This window comes from Phyllostomus discolor, chromosome 10 (assembly GCF_004126475.2).
Source record: "Phyllostomus discolor isolate MPI-MPIP mPhyDis1 chromosome 10, mPhyDis1.pri.v3, whole genome shotgun sequence".
Lineage (NCBI taxonomy): Eukaryota > Metazoa > Chordata > Mammalia > Chiroptera > Phyllostomidae > Phyllostomus > Phyllostomus discolor.
This window is the reverse complement of record NC_040912.2, coordinates 15,547,030-15,566,820: the sequence shown is the minus strand read 5'-3', so window position 1 is coordinate 15,566,820 and position 19,791 is coordinate 15,547,030. Positions and strand designations below refer to the sequence as shown.

The following is a 19,791-nucleotide window of genomic DNA, read 5'->3' as shown; positions in this document are numbered from 1 at the left end:
GGAGAGACAGGGGGAAAAAAAACAAAAAAAAACCATGTTTTCAACAGAGCAAATCAGTCCCCCAGGACTCATCCTTTTGAGCGACCAAGAATTAGCCAATCTATCAGATGCGCAATTCAAAACACTGGTGATCAGAAAGCTCACGGAACTGGTAGATTTTGGACGAAATTTAGATGAAAGAATGCAGAGTACCATAAAACAGATGCAGGAAGGCTCGTGGAGGAGAGTCAATAGTGAAAGGAAGGAATATGAGTCTCAAAACAATACAGTGGACCAGAAGGAAGATAGAATCAACCAAGCAGGAAAGCATGATGAAATAAGAATTCAAAAAATTGAGGAAAAGATTAAGAGCATCCAAGACACCTTTAAACGTTCCAATATCCGAATTATAGGGGTACCAGAATCGGAAGGGGTAAAGCAACAGATTGAGCACATATTTGAACAAATAATAAAGGAGAACTTCCCCAATCTGGCAAAGGGAACAGTCTTCCAAGAAATCCAAGAAGCTCAGAGAGCCCCAAAGAAGTTGGACCCAAGAAGAAACACACCAAGGCACATCATCATTACATTAGCCAAGGTAAAAACGAAGGAGAGAATCCTAGAAGCAGCAAGAGGTAAGGGGACAGTCACCTACAAAGGAGTTCCCATCAGACTGTCAGCTGATTTCTCCAAAGAGACCTTACAGGCAAGAAGGGGCTGGAAAGAAATATTCCAAGTCATGAAAGACAAGGACCTACATCCCAGATTGCTCTATCCAGCAAAGCTTTCATTTAGAATGGAAGGGCAGATAAAGTGCTTCTCAGATAAGGTCAAGTTAAAGGAGTTCATCATCACCAAGCCCTTACTTTATGAAATGCTAAAGGGACTTATCTAAGAAAAGAAGATAAAGAAAAGACATCTATAGTAAAAGGACAGCAAACTCACAAATATCAACAACCACACCTAAACCAAAACCAAAAGAAACTAAGTAAACAATTAGAACAGGAACAGAACCACAGAAATGGAGGGCACATGGAGGGTTAGCAGCAGGAGGAGGAGAGAGGGGGAAAAGGTATAGAGAATAAGTAGCATAGAATGTAGGTTGAAAATAGATAGGGGGAGGGCAAGAATAGTACGGGAAATATAGAAACTAAAGGACTCATAAATATGACACATGGACATGAACTAAAGGGGGAAATGTGGGTGGGAGGGGGGTACAGGGTGGAGGGGAGAGAAGGGGGAAATGGGACAACTGTAATAGCATAATCAATAAAATATATTAAAAAAAAAGAAAGAAAAAAAAAAAACATGATTATACCTGGCTGGCATAGCTCAGTGGATTGAGCGCGGGCTGGGAACCAAAGTGTCCCAGGTTCGATTCCCAGTCAGGGTACATGCCTGGGTTGCAGGCCATAACCCCCAGCAACCACACATTGATGTTTCTCTCTCTCTCTCCCACTATCTCCCTCCCTTCCCTCTCTAAAAAATAAAAAAATAAAAAAAATAAAAAAAGATTAATTTCAACAACAAAAAAACATGATTATAAAAGCTTTAAAACACGTGTGTAAGAGGATGAAGCAGTGTAATGAACACACACATTGACCCCCCGCCCAGCGAGTTATCAGTCCCTGAGTCCCTACCCCACTGCCCTCCTTCCAGATTATTGTAAAGCGGTTACAGACAGTATCATTCACCCTGTGTAACCAGCACATACAGTCGGTGGTTGCAGTTTTATTCACTTATTTTTTTAACTCAGTTTATTTGTGTCACCATCCAAGTAAGGTTCATAAAGTAGTTGTGTCTCTTAAGTCCTTCCTTATGTTTCCATTATTTTTTCCAACATCTCCATTTACATTTTCTTTCTTGCAACTAATTTTGGAAGAAACTGGGTCCCTGGGCTGTAGCATTTGCCAGAGTTTGTTCACAGTTCCAAAATGGTACTTCACAGACTCCTGTCCCTCTGGATTTCTTGTGCTTTGGCAGCTGAATCTGGAATCGGATCGGGCCTCCGGATTCGGGTCTGCCTCCCGGCACTGCCTCCCAGGTAGCGCGGCGCTGGGCCCTTCCTGCAGAGAACTAGCCACGTCTGGCTGTCTCACTTTTTAGTGGTCACGCTATCTGAGTAACAAGTTACAGTGGGGTCTGCCAGGTTTCTCCCCAGCAAAGTTACTCTACCCCTTTGTATTTACTGAGCAATAACTGCAGTGATATTTGAGAGAGAAATGTCTTAGTCTGTGAATATCCTTCTCCCTGGTAACATTTCCCTCAGTCCTTTCGGTATCCAACGACAACTCTTGCCTGAATCAGTTACCACATTAGGGCTTGCAAAATGGTGATTTTCCCATTCCAGTCCCCCTTCGTATACAGCTGGCGTTTTCTGTAATACGATATTCTCTCTCTTCCTGTCTTTCCCTTCTCCCCGCCCCCCAAACACTGCCGTCCCCTCGCCCACATGTAGATTCATGGATTTTTTTTTTTTAAACTCAACATTATAGCCCATTACTGTCATCATTCTTTCTGAGGCCCAAACTGCTCCATATTTGGCCACTGGGAGCTCCTTCAAGCTGCGTTCTGTGTCCGTTTGACACAACCCTAACACGCTTTGGTCACCTCCTTCCTTTCTGTCACAACAAGCATGCCGAGCTAGCCTTGCACCTCACCTGCCCCAGACCTTGAACCAGCCACTTCTCCAAGGAGCCCAGGCATGAAAAATCAAGATCTGAGAGCTCAGAGTGCTCCTTGCTGGTGAAGCATCATTGCCTCTGGGATCTTTGACTAGACAGAGCATAGACATTTTAAGTCTTTTAAATCACAAGTTCATGGTGATACCCTGAATCCAATCCAACATGGCGGATTTCTCCTCACCAACCTCAGCCCCATTTAATGGCTCCCCACCCCCCCAGTGAAGACCTCAGTTCCACTTCTATACTTACCCAGTTGCTGTATCTACAATACAGATGAAATAGTTTCAAACTTACACAACCAATGACACCACCAACAGTCAAGTTCAAGATTCCTTTGTGGTTCTTTGTATCCTTGGAACACAGCTGGACTATGTACGTGCACCAGATCTTTGCCCCGAGTTAACCAACCACACAAGCACTGTACTTACGGATGCAAAGGACTTTCTACGTGTGTCCATTTCATCATCCAGTATATTAGGGCGATGCCCTCAAGGATCAAGATTTTAATCAGACAATTTCTACTGTTATGAGACTTTCTTCTGGGAAGCTGGCCTTTTCTCCTAACATTGCGCACGCTGACGGAAAGAACGTGATGACCACGGCACAGCCTGGTGCCACAGCCCGGGTGCAGGCCACCGGCCAGCAGTGCGCCCTGCCTCTGCTGGTGCCGCCAGCACAACAGCAGCCCAGCGGACGGGGTGACTGACATCTTAGCGTTATTCTGACAATAACTCCGTCCTCGTGCAACTCGGGAAGGGCGCTGGGGCTCCTCGGACCGCAACCACTCCACTGTGCCAGCATACACAGAGTTGTGTCTTCAGAAGTTAGTTGAAATCCTTTTTTTAATGCGTGTTGAACTCATTTCAGAGTCAGCATGGATCATTTGAGAAATTCCTACTGTGGTTATTTTTACCACGAATGCTTCTTATTTAAAAATGAATAGAAAGTTAGTGGTTCAGTCGAAGGGAATGTAGCATTTGCTTTTCAGTGAACGCAAGTCCAGAAACTGAACACAGCAAGCTTAATGACAGCAGAGGTTAATGTCAAACACTCTCCCACCATCTAACAAAATCACCACAAGGGACAAACAGGCAGACGCAGAATTAGCGTTCCCCTAGTGAGAACAGAAACCTGCCACATTTATGCGAAAAAGCGGCGCCTAAACCAAACCTAACTTCGAGATGGTTCTTGGGAGAAAGATGCCAACTTTTCCCAGGAAGGTAAATCTAACAGTGTTTCAAAGATTAGCTTATCTTTGAAAAGATAAAGGCATCTTTTCAAAGACACCATTTTGTTTGGCCATCAGAACCGACACTCCAATACTCGTAACTAGAGAAACAGTTACGAAACAGTTACTCCTGAGCGTGTGGCCTACCCTTAGGAAAAGCGTACACTGGGCTCTGCATAAGAGCGACCGAGTTCAGTGCCTCAGGTGGCAATGGGAGAGGGAACTTTCCTTCTGACTCACCATCAGTCTATGAATCTACAGGCCTTGCTGGCCGGAACCTGGTTGCACAAGGTTAACCCTTCGTTAACCTCGAGGAGCACCCACTACAGGGATTCAACGGAAGCACACACAAGGACTGGAGCGGCCGGCGATGTGAATACACACTTCCAGGAGTGCTGCACTGGCCCTGGGGCACCTGTCACAGAACAGTCTTTCCTCCACAGTGATGGAATGTTTTGGACTAGACAGAGGTGGTGGTTATACAACATGAATGCACTAAATCGTTCACTTTAAAATGGTTAACTTGCCCTGGCTGGCATAGCTCAGGGGATTGAACGCGGGCTGCGAACCAAAGTGTCGCAGGTTCGATTCCCAGTCAGGGTACATGCCTGGGTCGCAGGCCACGGCCCCCAGCAACCACACATTGACGTTTCTCCCTCTCCCTCCCTCCCTCTCTTTCTCTCTCTCCCTCTCCCTCTCTCTCTCTCTCTCCCTTCCCTAAGAAATAAAAAAAAAAAATGGTTAACTTGATGTTATATGAATGTAACCTAGATATTATAGCAATTGAAAGTCTTGTTTATCCTACACTATTCAAACTTGTTTATATTAATAAACACACAAGCGTAGGCAAGTGGTTTACTGAACACTGCAAATCACATGTAGAATGCAGAAACAGAAGAGCCCTTCCTGACACTCGTGTGGAATGTCAAGGGTCCCTGAACTGCCAAAACGGTCTTGAAAAGGAAGGACCACATTGGAGGACTCACATTGACTCATTTTAATACTTATGACGAAGCCGCAGGAATCCAAAGAGTGTTCCTAGCATACAGGCGGACAGGTGGATCAATGCAACAGAAATACAGCCTCGCAGGTGTGGTCAAATGATTTTTGACAAGGGTGCCAGGGCTGTTCAACGTGGAGAGGGCAGTCTTTTCAAAAAATGATGCGGGAAAAACAGGCCCTCCACATGCCAAAGGATACAGGCGGACCCTTACTTTATACCATCTACAAAAAAACCCCTCAAAATGTATCAGATTTCATGATGTTGGATTTGGCAGTGATTTCCTGGATGTGACACCAACGACACAGGCAACACTAGGAAAAACAGGTAAACTGGACTGCTTCCAAACTAAAAACTTTTGTGCATCAAAGGACACGACCCAGAGAGTGAAGGCAGTCACTTACAGAACGGGAGAAAATGTTTGCAAATCAGGTAAGAGATAAGGGATTAATACCCAGAATACATGAAGAACTCCTACAGCTCAACAATAATACGCACTGAAAAATGAGCGAAGGACTTCAGTAGACATTTCTCCAAAGATATACAGATGGCCACTAGGCCCACAATGCAAATCAAAACCCCAACGAGATACCCCTTCACACCCCTCAGGATGGGTACCAGCAACAGAACTGAAAATAAGTGCTGGTGCGGATTCGGAGGCATCAGAACCCTCAGGAACTGCCGTGGGAAAGGAAATCAGCGCAGCGGCCACTTGTCAGGCAGTGCGGTGGGTCCTCAGAAAGTTAAGCTGGAGTTACTACCCTACGACCCAGGAACTCCACTTCCAGATGTATTACAAGTGGGGATTCAAAGAGATATTTCACACCAACGTTCATAGCACCATTTTCCACAATAGCCAAAAGGTGTAAATAGCCCAAATCAAGTGGCAGTGGATGGATGAATGGATAAACAAAACATGATAAATATACACATACGATGCATTATTATCCAGCTTTTAAAAAGAATGAGATTCTGACACGTTATAGCACAAATGAATCTTGACAACACTGTGTTAAGTGAAATAAGGCAGACACAAAAGGACAAATACCGTATGACTCCAACAGACTCACAGCAGGCACCTAGACCAATCAAACTCAGAGATAGAAAGTGCAGTGGGGGCAGGAAGGGGGAGTTCACTGTTTAATGCTACCGAGTTTCTGCGTAGGATGGTGTAGGTATAGAGATGGACGGTGGCGAGGCGGGTGCACAACAATGTAACTCAACTTCATGCCACTGAATTGTACACTTGCAAACAGTTAACATGGTCAATTTTATGTTGTGTATATTTTATCCCAGTAAAAACAAGGACAAAAGAAAAATAATCAATGTTATTTTTAGATTTCATTTATTTATTTTTAGTGGGAAGGGAGGGAGAAAGAGAGGGAGACAAACACCATATAAGAGAGAGAGGTTCATCGGCTGCCTCTTATGCTCTCCCAGTTGTGGACCTGGCCAGCAACCCGTGCAAGAACCTTGACTGGGCATCGAACCAGCAACCTCTCAGTTTGCAGGACAGTGCTCAATCCACTGAGCCACAACAGCCAGGGCATCAATGTTATTTTTAAAAGAGAAAATATAAGTAGGGAGAAATTTATAGACAAGTACATTGGCAGAGGTCCTGAGAAGGAAGTGAGCCAAGCCACTTGGGAAGTGCTAGGTCATTTCCTTTTCCAGAAAAGGTCAGCAGACAGGAAATGTAACGCCAGCGTTAAGATTTCTCTGGATCCTGAAAGACTGATTATCAAATCAGACGAGCTGACTCAGCGATGTTTAACCAGGTGCGGTTGGCGTTTTGGACAGGTCTGCTTTGCCCTGTGGGGCCCCTCTGCTGCGCACAGGGCACTTACCATCCCCAAGCACCAGGCCACGTCCTTACAGGAGCACCCCCCCACCCCACCCCACTGCATGAACAGCCAGGATGCCCACATGGCGGTAAGGTGAGTTACCTTTGTGTAAGGTCATTTCTATTACCTTTCCACTGCCTTCGTGTGTCTGCCAGCCTGCAACAGGTTAAAAGCAACAGCAAACAAATCCACATTTCAAAGGCTTAAAATAAAGCCAGGTTTCTTTCCTATTCCTAGGCCATGTTCTTCCTGGGCCAGCCAAGGGAACCACTCCACCCTCCCCCACAGGACCCTGTCCTCACAGAGGACCCGGCCGACACACCGCCATCTGGAGCGCTGGCAGACAGAGGGGAAGCGAGACTCGGTACAGAAAGCTCTGGTGTTTCAGGGTCCCCCCAGATGTGACGCGAAACACCTCTGTTCATGTTCCCCTGGCCGAAGCACATCCAATGGCCTCACCTGTTTCAAAGCCCAGAAGAATGCATCCTCCCGTATACCCAGAAGGAAAAGGAAGAGAGCATTTGTAGAAAGCCCTGAAAGCTCACAAACTATGAGTGGACAGCATTCTGTGACACAGAAGACACTCTGTCCATGGTGATCATATAAAGTCATTAAAAAGATGGTAATAGTACCAATACGTGCTGGGCGTCTGATGAGGAATGAGTCATCTGTGGTAGGGGGAGCCAGACAGTCTCTGAACAGTGTGAATGCGGTGTGATAAATGTGAGCAGGGAACAGTCTGGGGGGGGGCACCTAACCCAGCAGTGGGGGTGATGGTCAGGAAGACTTCTCGGGGCCTGGAGATCAGCCACAGCTATGCAGCTGCAGGACGGAGCCCGATGGGGGAAGGACGTGCAGCGGGTTCACAGGTGGAAGAAACAGTCACAGGGATGTCAAGTGCCGCCTAGGGCACACAGCCAATAATACTGTAATAAGCAGGCATGGTGCCAGGTGGGTGCTGGATTTACGGAGCAGGAAGGAGCCACTTCTTCAGGTATAGAAATGTCTCGTCTCTGTGCCGTCTACCTGAAACTAATATATCGTATGTCAGCTGTAACTGCAAACACGAAAACAAAGTCTGGAGCACAGCGAGGCGGGAAGCGCCCATCTTTCAGAGGAGCGTGTCCCCAGCTCCGTGCAGACAAGCGCCGACCAGACCCACACAACCAGACCCACACGCAGTGAGAGGGGAGGATCCATCTCCACGCCCCGGCCCAGCTCTGGAAGCCTTTACACAGGGATCCTCTTGACACACTTCTGCCCGCCAGAGGAAACCATGCCCGCCAGAGGAAAACGTGCCCCAGCAATCAGTGGGCCGGCGGCCCGTGCAGGCGGCTGACACCACTCGGCTCCTGGCATTGTGCCCGAGTGAATGCACACCCTCCCTCCGCGTGCATCCTTCCTCGGCTCCTAATTACGGCCGGGGAAGAGGACACACTCAGCACGACGGAGGTCAGGAGGACAACTAGATGCTCTTTCCAGCGAGTTCGGGAGCTCCCTGGGAGCTCCTGAGAGCTGGGAGCGTCAGGAAACAGAGCAAAAGTCTTTGTTGTTGCTGTTTCTCTAAGTCAGAGGAGGGCCCTTTTTTGATATTTGGAATTATCAAACTATTGGTATTTTAATTACAAATAAAATCTCCCCAAATAAAAAAAAATGCCTGGTGCCAACAGTCAGGGGGGAAAAAAGAGAGAGAGAACTAAGAATAAACAATAATTTTAAATGTACTTTTTTTCCCCCTTAACTTTCCATTTTAAGCCAATGTGAACAGAGGACAAAATAAAGGCACTAGACATTTTGTATTAAAAAACAACTCCAAGGATTTAAACATCAAGTAAAGTTTTTTTTTTTCCCCCATGTGAGTGCCCTCAGAGTTCTGCAGCTTTAAATAAAAGGTATTGCCGGGGAGACATTGTTTCTGTTTCGGGATTTACCACCGGCGTGATTCCTACACCCTACTCGGCAGGTCCACGCTTCCCAAACTGCAGCCGGAGGGCTTTCTGGAACCCGAGTGGGACAGGGAGGGGAATTTCTCCCTACAAGCTTAATTTAAAATGGCTTTTTGTGTGTGTTAAATTAAAATATTTCATGGAAAAGAATGCAAAAGAGGCCTGAATTTTAAAGGTGAAACTGGACTTCCGGCAAGATGGAGGAATAGGTGGTTGCACCGTACCTCCTCGTACGACCAAGATTAGAAAACCAATAATTTACAACAATAATTTACTATCAGAATAACACCCAGATCCGGCAGAGGATTTATCTGAATGGAAGTCAGGCAGCCAAAAAGCTGAAGTAGACGCGTTCATCCGGACTGGTGGGAGAAGATGAGCCGGGCGGGCGCGGGGCTGGCTCGGGTCGGCGGCGCGCGGAGGTCGGGGGAACGTTTGGCGCGAAATCGGCGCAACAGCCCTCCGGGGGCGCAGGAAGGCAGCGGTGATCCCTGAGTATGCAAGCTGCGGCTGGCAGACCCAGAGGGGCAGCGATTGTGGACCAGGGAAGAGCTCGTGGCCCGGAAGCCCAGACCAGGGTCTGAGTCCAGGGGAACGGAACTACCGCCATTGTTTTCTCCCGCCCCGCTCCCCCTCCCGCCCCGCCCGCACATATAACGTCACAATCTAGCGACCGGGGTGCCCAGCCCCGGTGAGCACCTAAGGCTCCGCCCCCCACCGTAACAAGAGCAACCAGACCGGAAAAAAAAAAGGAGAGACGGGGGGGAAAAAAAAAACCCATGTTTTCAACAGAGCAGATCAGTCCCCCAGGACTCATCCTTTTGAGCGACCAAGAATTAGCCAATCTATCAGATGCACAATTCAAAACACTGGTGATCAGAAAGCTCACGGAACTGGTGGATTTTGGACGAAATTTAGATGAAAGAATGCAGATTACCATAAAACAGATGCAGGAAGACACGCGGAGGAGAGCCAATAGTGAAAGGAAGGAATATGAGTCTCAAAACAATACAGTGGACCAGAAGGAAGATAGAATCAACCAAGCAGGAAAGCATGATGAAATAAGAATTCAAAAAATTGAGGAAAAGATTAAGAGCATCCAAGACACCTTTAAACGTTCCAATATCCGAATTATAGGGGTACCAGAATCAGAAGGGGAAAAGCAACAGATTGAGCACGTATTTGAACAAATAATAAAGGAGAACTTCCCCAATCTGGCAAAGGGAACAGTCTTCCAAGAAATCCAAGAAGCTCAGAGAGCCCCAAAGAAGTTGGACCCAAGAAGAAACACACCAAGGCACATCATAATTACATTAGCCAAGGTAAAAACGAAGGAGAGAATCCTAGAAGCAGCAAGAGGTAAGGGGACAGTCACCTACAAAGGAGTTCCCATCAGACTGTCAGCTGATTTCTCCAAAGAGACCTTACAGGCAAGAAGGGGCTGGAAAGAAATATTCCAAGTCATGAAAGACAAGGACCTACATCCCAGATTGCTCTATCCAGCAAAGCTCTCATTTAGAATGGAAGGGCAGATAAAGTGCTTCTCAGATAAGGTCAAGTTCAAGGAGTTCATCATCACCAAGCCCTTACTTTATGAAATGCTAAAGGGACTTATCTAAGAAAAGAAGATAAAGAAAAGACATGTATAGTAAAAGGACAGCAAACTCACAAGTATTAACAACCACACCTAAAGCAAAACCAAAAGAAACTAAGTAAACAATTAGAACAGGAACAGAACCACAGAAATGGAGGGCACATGGAGGGTTAGCAGCAGGAGGGTGGGAGGAGGAGAGAGGGGGAAAAGGTATAGAGAATAAGTAGCATAGAATGTAGGTTGAAATTAGATAGGGGGATGGCAAGAATAGTACGGGAAATGTAGAAACTAAAGAACTCATAAATATGACACATGGACATGAACTATAGGGGGAAATGTGGGTGGGAGGGGGTACAGGGTGGAGAGGAGAGAAGGGGGGAAATGGGACAACTGTAATAGCATAATCAATAAAATATATTTAAAAAAAAAAAAAAGAAAGATCAAAAAAAAAAAAAAAGGTGAAACTGCAGGCTGACGAGCAAATCTCCTGCACAGGCAGGGCAAGGCGGGGCCAGGGCCACGCCCCCCGCCTCCCCCGGGAGCCTCTGGGGCAGGCAGGAAGGGCGCTGCTGCCACAGAGAAGCTCTGCCAGCGGGCACCCCAGCCTGTCGTAACTCATGCTTCCACTCACTACCCACTGACAGCCCTAAACTGCCTTTTTAAATTCCTTAAGTCCTGGCCTGAGGGTATGTTTATTGATTTTGGGCAGATGGGGGTGGGGAGAGACGAGAAACACCAATCAATTGCCTCCTGTATGCGCCCCCCACAGGGATGGAACCCACAACCTTCTGGTGCACAGGACAATGCTCCAATTGCCTCCTGTATGCGCCCCCCACAGGGATGGAACCCACAACCTTCTGGTGCACAGGGCAATGCTCCAACCCACTGAGACACCCTACCAAGGCCCTAAACCACCTTTTCAAGAAATTCAACAATATCTAACACCTACCTACCACTATATGGCAGGCCCCTTCACACAGCAGGATATTATCACACTGGCTGGCTACGTGGTTTGAGTCACAGGCCACCACCCTCGAGGAAATCCTGGGCCCTCCTAACAGACAAGGTCGGCCAGCGGCAGGTGAGGGGTGGCGGACAAGACCAGGCCCTGCGACAAAAGACCACCTGCCAGAGGTCACTCACACATGCAAGGCACTCCCCAGGTGCACGGGATTCTCCTGGAGGACAGGGTTAAAGGTGGGGTCTGCTCTGGCAGGTCTGGGGGGATAGCAGAGGGGTCTGTGAGAAGGGGTCCCTGGACCACACCCAGCCCTGAGGATACTGGTACAATTGGCAAAACACAGGACAGACTCCTGGGAACTTTTCACCCACACACCTGGTAGCCTGGGCGGTCAGGCTTTGAACTCACACTTAGGGATTCGAAATGCTATTTTGTAAATGTTTTAAGTGGGACACGCAACCAGAAAAATGCATAGATCTTAAGTGTACAGCCTGGTGACGTTTTACAAATTGCACCCACCCCTTATAACCAGCACCCAGATCAGAAGTACATTTTTTTTAAAGCTCTTAGAACCTGTTCACCTTGAGACACTCAACCTTCTGGAATGCTATGTAGGAGAGAATTAACTTTTCCAGTAAGCAGGACTGAAGCCGGCAACTCTCTTTAAACCGTGATTCCAGCAGAGCAGCTCAGCACCGCACATCCCGCCTCCCACGGCCTCCCACAGCCACGAGCAGCCAGCACGAGCCCTTCCCAACGTGACGGCCTGATGCACAGGCGCTCCCAACCTCGCATCCATCAGTACATTCATGCATTGGGTGGGGGTGGGGGTGGGGGGCTCCAGGCAGACCGGATGGTGGTCAAGAACATACACCACTGAGACTACTTTCCCCCAGAGAAAAGCACACGGCTAGCTGCTGAGTTCAGGAAGAAAGAGTCACTGTTTCAGTCCAGTGATCATGAGCCCCGGCTCTAAACCGAGCAAAAATCGCCTTCTCTTTTGCCGTGGCCAGGTGGGGCTCAGTGGGTTGGCGCGCTGCCCCTGTACCCAAAAAAGGTTGCAGATTCCTTACCCAGTCAGGCCACATACCCAGGTTGTGGGTTCGATTCCTGGTGGGTAGGGATGTGTAAGGGAAGCAACCCATTGATGTTTCCCCCTCTCTCCCTCTCTCTCTAAAATCAATAAACATATCCTCAGGTGAGGATTAAAAAAAACAAAACAAAAAACCAGTGTGGACTCCAACTCAAGGAATAAGGTAGGTAACTATACCCGAAAAATAACTTACTGCAAAATTCCTTTAATAAAGAAAAACTTTTTCAACGGAAAATTGACACATAAAACACATCTCTACTCAACGAAACAGTCATTAAAAGTAAAAACTATCAAGACTTCCAAGCTACTGAGAAAAACAGTGGGGAAGGCATGGAGGAAAGACTTCAAACAACAATCACACCGTAAAAGTCACAAACGTGAGACCGACAGGCCACTGAATGGACAGTATTTGGAAAATGAGACACCGCAGCAGGGTGGGCGGAGCCGGGGCTCAGGGTTTCATTTCAGCTCATCCTCAACCGCTGCTCTGTGCACAACACAAAATTCACGTAAAAATCATTTTTTTGGTAAAAGCTTGGTGGACCTTAATTCATATTCCGACGCTGACACTGGCAGATGGTATCCAAGGACTCCCGTCCAAAGCATAATCTGGTCAATTCCTAAAGAGGAAGTGGACCGGCTACTGACCAGGGACACCCCCGGCCCTCCTGGTCAGAGGGAGCGGTGAAGATGTCCTGAAAAAACACAGAAGTGCCGACACCCCCTCACTTTTAAACAGTGTGTTATCCTTGACGTGTCCTCAATATTCTCAGGGGCCCTGCCCTCATACAATGATGGCAGTGAAAACTTGGCAACCTGCCAAGGTCCCCTGCTTCCCCAGACTAAAGTGAGGCAGTGGCTCTGGGGACAGAATCCTGGCTCTGCTCCTTCCTTGGCAGTTGCCTGAAGCTAACTGCTCAATTTCACCTTATCTTCACTGGGGACCTGGCCTGCAACCCAGGCATGTGCCTTGACTGGGAATCGAACTGGCGGCCCTCTGGTTCACAGGCTGGCACTCAATCTACCAAGAGCCACACCAGCCTCAACTTCACCTTATCTTTGAAGTAGGTTGTAATGCAGACAATACAACCATTTCACAGAACTATAGTGAAGATTAATTCTGACTTTAGTACCTAGCATGACCTGACTTTTAAAAAGAAGTGATAGTTTCCTTGGGGTGGGAGGGGCGGTGGGAGGGAAGGATGGCTCTTTAACATTCCCCACTCCCCACACCAAAGGTCACTGAGCCCCCACAGGGCAGAGCAGGGGCCAGCTGGGACTGGCAAAGGCAGGAAAGGCAAACAGTCTTCCTTTCTTCCACCATACCTAGCATACCTAGCACATAGTTGATGCTCAAAGACCACATGAGCTGATGATGATGGGTCGGGGTTGGGGGGGGAACTGGCAGAGAAGTCAACTATCTGAACTCCAAGTCTGCCTCCACGACATAATGAAGCCTGTCCAGAAAGTACCCAGCCATGTAACATGAAAAAGAAGGACATTTACTGGTGAAGTTACAAGATACAAAAAACATTGTACATAGAACAATGTCGTCTCGGTGCCCTTCCAAGTAGGCCCCGCCATCGGCTGCTGCACCCCATTTCCCTGAATCTTATCAATGCTCTGAAATCTCTTCCCTTTTAAAGGTGAATTTAGTTTTGGGAAAAGCCAGAATTTGCAGGGTGCCAAATCTGGGGTGTAGCAGGGCTGAGTCACCTGGGTAATTCGATGTTTCACCAAAAATCTCTGCAGGAGACGTGATGCAGAAGTGGATGCACTGCTGTGATGAAGCTTCCAGTCGCCAGTGGCCCATAGCTGTGGTCTCCTGACTCATCCAAATAGTTTCCGAGGAGGAATGTGAAGCAGATTCGTTGCTCTACTGGCTCAGTCAGTTTGAATGTGGTGGCCACACACAACACACGCTCACTCAACAGTGTCTACTGCCCCCACTGACTAGTACAGTGATGCCGTCATTGTTCTCACATGCGCATTCCAGTCCCCTCTCCTTGGCTGCCAGGTTACATCGATGTCATGCAAACCGTTCTCGTTATATTAACAATGGTTGAACTTTTTCGGGACAGACCTCATATTTTTTTTGCACTGCATAGAGGGCACTAACGTTTACTGTGGAAGACAAACTTTTCTGTGTGTTGACTTCAGCTATATTTACCAAATGTGCCTCGGAACTATTTTAAAACATCCAGAAACCACTGCTTTTCATAAACAAAAAGGAAATAAAATGGCCCCACTGTTATTTCCTTATCTCTCTCCTCTCCTCCAACAGCCTGTTATCAATTCCGCTTTGGTGAATAAGCTGTATCTTTAACAAAGCCAAATTGTACCCGGGAGGTAAAAACTCTACACTGTAACTTAGAGCACTGATAGGTAAAGGAGAACTCTCAAAGCAGTTTAAAATAAACACGCCTGGACTATTCCACTCAAATGGCTTTACTGATCTTTTCATTAATTTAGTGAAATTCATACATTTTTTTAAAGTCACATGAATCACCTCGTGGTTTTCTGTCCTGGTGAGAATTACTGTGTTCTCTGAGGTTTCTCCTCATCACTAAAAATTCGGCTCTTACATTAGTGAGATAGTCAGTGGAATATCAAAACAGCAACCAAGTGGCCTTTTTAAATACAGAACTATAAAAGTGGCAAGTCATTGCATTATCCTTCTAAGAAGTCACAGATGAACACCCCTGTCTGACCAGCTTCTGGGTCTCAGGACACCCATTTTTAAGCCACAGGATCAAACGGGTACCACACACTTTGTAGCTATGAGGTCAATACCAGGAAAAACTTTTCCTTCACCCGTTCCACGACATGCATATTCATGAGAACATTTAGCGCCATTTCCTTCTCCGAGGGTCCAACCTGCACCCTGGAGCTAGGTGAGGCTTAAAGGGCAACACGGACATTCTGCAGCCCAGTTTCTGGGCTGGGAAGCCAAGGCAGTCTCCTCTTCAGCTCCTGCGGGCCGCACTGGTGAGCGCTCTCAGTGAGGGACCAGATCCATCCTTGCCCTCGCTGGGGATCACTCCCGTCGTTCAGTAGGACAGCACAACGGCACAGTGGTCAGCCCAACAAGGGCTACAGCCCGTGGGAGGTGAGATCACTGTCACAGGACATCCAACCCAACAAGCCAGTGAGGTGTTTCCCGCCCCCGCCAAAGAAAGAAGCTAGAAAGGAGCTCAGAGTTTAAATGGATACCTTCCCTCTCTTCCCTGCCTAGTTCCTCTACTCACAACATCAGACCTAAACTGCTTTGCTGGAACCGCTTCCACCTCCTCACGTGCGTTCCAAGGGATGGAAATTTTAGTCGCTGAGCTTGTGAGATTAAAGCCGACCACGCCCAGGGGTATTCAGTGTGCACTAACACTGCTTCAGGCAGACCACCGCCCTGCTTCATTCATAAGCCTGGGAGCACAGGGCAGAACCACACGAATTGAACATCTCGCCTCTCGTCTGAAATGTTCCTTAAGTGCTCTTATCTGCAGTCGCCTGCCCACCCCATACAACCACTCACTGTCCACTGATTTAAATTAAAGAAACTATAATCTGCTCAAATTTAAATTATGACGAACAGGAACATTTCCACTGGAAAAATCATCACACATCTTAATTTGCGCTGCCAATTAAGGAGATCTTTAGTAAGGGAAAAAAACTGATGACCTTACATATAGTAATGTGCCCTAATTGACATATAATGGGATGGATATAATTTGTGGATTTACCTGCACATGGTAGTTTACTTAACATTTCGGAGCTATTCACAGCTACCTACACATCCTGGGACACTTTGAACTTCCTGAGCATGAACTATGTATATGAAGTGGTGGAAGTGAGACAGGCGGAACAACAGGGGACAGGCAGAGTGATACATTATCAAGATACATTTCCTGATGAAATTCACAATGGGCTCAAAAGCTCCTTCCAGAAAGTTCAGTGAAAGTCCTGGAGAAACCAACCTGCACCTCTCAGAAGCACAGGACACTGATGTGCTGAAAGCCCAGGGGCATCAATAAATAAATGAGTATCTAACCCTGTCTCGGTCCTTTTTAACCTTGAGTTACTGTTTGTTTCCCTTGCTTTTAATAACTCCCCTCATTGGAAAAACTTAAAAATATTACTTTCTTATAAGCACCCACAACAGATTTCTCTCTAATGTCCACTTTCAGAAAAGCCTTCCATTTTGGAAATGACTAAAAGCCAAAGCGACCATCAAACCTTTGGTCTGCAGCTAGACCTGGCCAGGTGACAGCGGCCAGCCGGGTTCAGGCACCGCTAGGCACCGCTGGCTGGTCTCCTCTCCCAAGGCCAGAGCCCAGCGCCCAGGTGGAGAAAGGAGGTAAACAGCAGTCGAAAGTGAGGTGGAAGCAGTGAGTCAGATGAGCTCACAGAGAGCAAGAAAAACCCCCAACTAAGCATCTCTCGGGTTCCCACAAGCTGCTGCTCCCTTCCCGTTCTCAGAGTTTATTTTTAGTTCACTTGAAAAGAAAAGTGTTTACTGCTTACCTCTGAAAAAAACATGAGCATTCATTACTAGAAAGTAGAGAAAAAAAAGCTCTTTTACAAAGTAAGAAGGAAAGCTGAACCCATGCTCACAATCCCAACCCCCACTGAAACATTGGGGTAACTTACTCGCAAGTGTTTGTTAATGAAATTTTTAAAAGCTACTTAAGACCCTACCGCGTTAATTAGGGTCGTGTTGTGTCAATGGTTTGGGATCTTGGGGCTTTTTGTTTTTCACTTTGGCTTAATGACGTTGCGATCCCCACCCCCACCCTGCCCCAAGTGGTTACAAATTCCTTGAAAACATTTACAAAAGTTCTAGAACAAATACAAGAGCAATTCTTTTTCAACTCCATTATCCAGGTTAAACTGGTCTGACTCTCGACTGTTTTTTTTTTTTTTTTTTTAGAAAAATTACTCTTTTCTTAAACTTCCTTATCTCTGTGCCAATTTCTAGAAAAAGTGGAGCACAGGCACCAGGAAAGCTCCGCACCCCCAGCCCCAGGTCCAGGAGCGCAGCAAACGCGAGCGCTGCGCTCCTGCTGCCTCCCCTGAAAATACGTTCACGCCTGGGGCTCGCGGCCACAGCAGCTGGGCCTGCGACCCCCGGGCACCCACCCAGGATGGAGGCCAGGGCGCTGGTGCGGAGGCTTCTAGCCTTTCCAGTGTGACTGGCACAACCGTGACCCACTGCGCACACCTGCAGGGCACGCCCACTCAGGCGTTCCCGGGACTGGGCGCGCCGGACTCACAACTTTGTGGCCAAGGGCCACGTTTCCAGCCCAAGGAGGGGAAGGGCCGGGCGCAAAGGGAAGGCAGGTTGTAGGGGTGTCGGGACTGCGTCAAGGCTCGGACACTCACCTGGAAGCGACTCTCCTTCTCCATTTTCCACCCGGACTCCAGCCTCCTCTTTGCACGCTGCCACTGGAGTTTGGCTCAACCCCGCACGGCGCAGGGAGAATGCCTGCAGCCGCGCAGTCAGCTTCCGAAGTTCTGGCAGGCCCTGGGAGGGGCTCACTCTGCGCCTGGGACAGGGGGAGGGTACGGCACCGCCCACTTGATACCGCAGCGCGAAGCTGCGAGGCTGTGGTCAGGGGCTGAAACATCGTGACCGGGGAACTTTGCTTCTCAGGCTACGCGAGAGGGGGCGGCAAATGGGTGCGGCCTGAGGCAGCTAGCAGTTTGGGGGCGCCAGGGTCCCCCCTACAGCGGAGGGAGGGAGTGGAGCCGTCCGGCCGGATTTCGCGCGGGAGAAATGAAAGGAGGCAGTCCCAGCACAGCCTCCAGCTGGCATCCTGAGTTACATGCGCGGGATGTTTGCAGGGTTTAGTGCAGGCTGTGTGTGCCCTGGAGCGCAGTCTTCTGCTGCGTTCCGCTGTCTCCAAGGCTGCTTCAGAACTTGTCTTGTTTTGCTGTTTTAAAGAAGCAAGGTTGTGCCACCTCCCAAAACATCCCCCTACAGAGTTCACTTTGCAGAAAGTTGCAAACGCCCCTGGGACTTTGGAAGGCCTTTGCTACACCAATGTACACATGGGCCCCAGCGCCTCTAGACAGAGCTCGAGAGTTCAGGGATGCTGATTAATTTAACAAATATTGGCTGGACACCTACCATGTGCCAGGCAGTGTGTTAGGCCTGAGAGCACATGGTTAAACAAAAAACCTGCTGAGTTGGAGGTTACAGTCAGGGAGCCAGCCATCTCCTACACGATTGATATAAACATAATAGTGATGCAAAGAAGCATATAATGTAATTAGTAACTGATCTGATTAAATTTCAATTAACAATAAATTCATATATACCACTTAATAATGGTGAAAGTAAGTTCAGTAAGAATGATACAAATAAAATGTAAATTTGGAGCTGTCATAGATGCCACGGTGTTGTAAAATAGGGGGACTTAAATTAGCACAAGGCAGGGAAAAAGACTTCCTGGAGTTCCCACAGGATGAGTGAAGAAGTATGTGGGTGGAGACTGTGGAAGGCCTGAAGTAGGTACCGGGGAGGGAGAGCGGTAGGTCCTGAAATTTTGGCAGGATGGCTGGGCAGTACAGAAAGCCCATTTAGCCCTGTGGTCATGAGTTCACAGAGGCCCACTCTGGGTGCATGAGGCCCTCTGCAGTCCTCCCTGGCCGCTTGAGATCTGACCTTTTCCATCTTTTCTTTTTTTCAAGGAGCGAATGAACTTGACCCAGCATTGACTACTCAAGTTTGAGGAGCAAACACCCGGGAGCTGCCCTCCTCCCTTCTTTTCTTGGTTCTGCAAACATGGATTACGTGCCCTCTGTGTTCCAGGCCTTCGAGGGAGTAAGATAATCCAGGGGGTATCTCATGGAAGAAAACGCTTTGCTCTCTTTTTGGTGGGTAAACTGGACTATCACCATTTTTATTTTTAGCATGCTTTAGAGTTTTCTTCTCATACAGTTCCTCCTTGAATCCTCCCAGCATTCTTCCAGATTCTTCTTAGATACATTTCTCAAGGAAGGAAATGACCAAAAAAGAAAGATCCCTCTCACCCTGCTAGTAAATGACAGTGGCAGATTGACAAACTGGAAACCATTCCTTATGCCTCCAGGTTCAGCCCTCACTCCATTATTCTTTCCTTTTTTCCCTTTGGCTGCCAGGAAACTCAGAGCACAATTTATTCAAACAGAATGGAGGCAGGAGACAGTCAGGAAGGAGGAAACTCTCTAAGATCAAGGATGTCGATAAAGGACAGAGACCCTGTTCTAAGACTGGTTGTTCCCACTTTCTGGAAAAGCATTGAATCGTGGGGACTCATGAATGCACCTACACAGAAGATGCTACATGGCCCCTGCTTCACTATAATCAATTAACATTGTGTGACCCCCTTCCCTGGTAGCCAATCAAGGACAATCATGGGAGACCACATGCACAGCAGCTGTCAAGTAATACAACTACGTGTACATGCACAATAAAAGCCCATGA

The 19,791-nt window shown here is 47.6% G+C and overlaps 1 protein-coding gene across 1 annotated transcript in view; it reads right to left on the bottom strand.

Annotated features, from left to right (window-relative positions):
- CDCA7L (cell division cycle associated 7 like) overlaps positions 1-17,954 on the bottom strand; it is a 34,567-nt gene extending 16,613 nt beyond the window's left edge. Inside the window, 1 exon segment of the mRNA XM_036010521.1 lies at positions 17,706-17,954. Coding sequence (XP_035866414.1) covers positions 17,706-17,729 — 24 coding nt within the window. The 5' untranslated portion in view covers positions 17,730-17,954.
- Between the last annotated feature and the right edge of the window lie 1,837 nt (positions 17,955-19,791).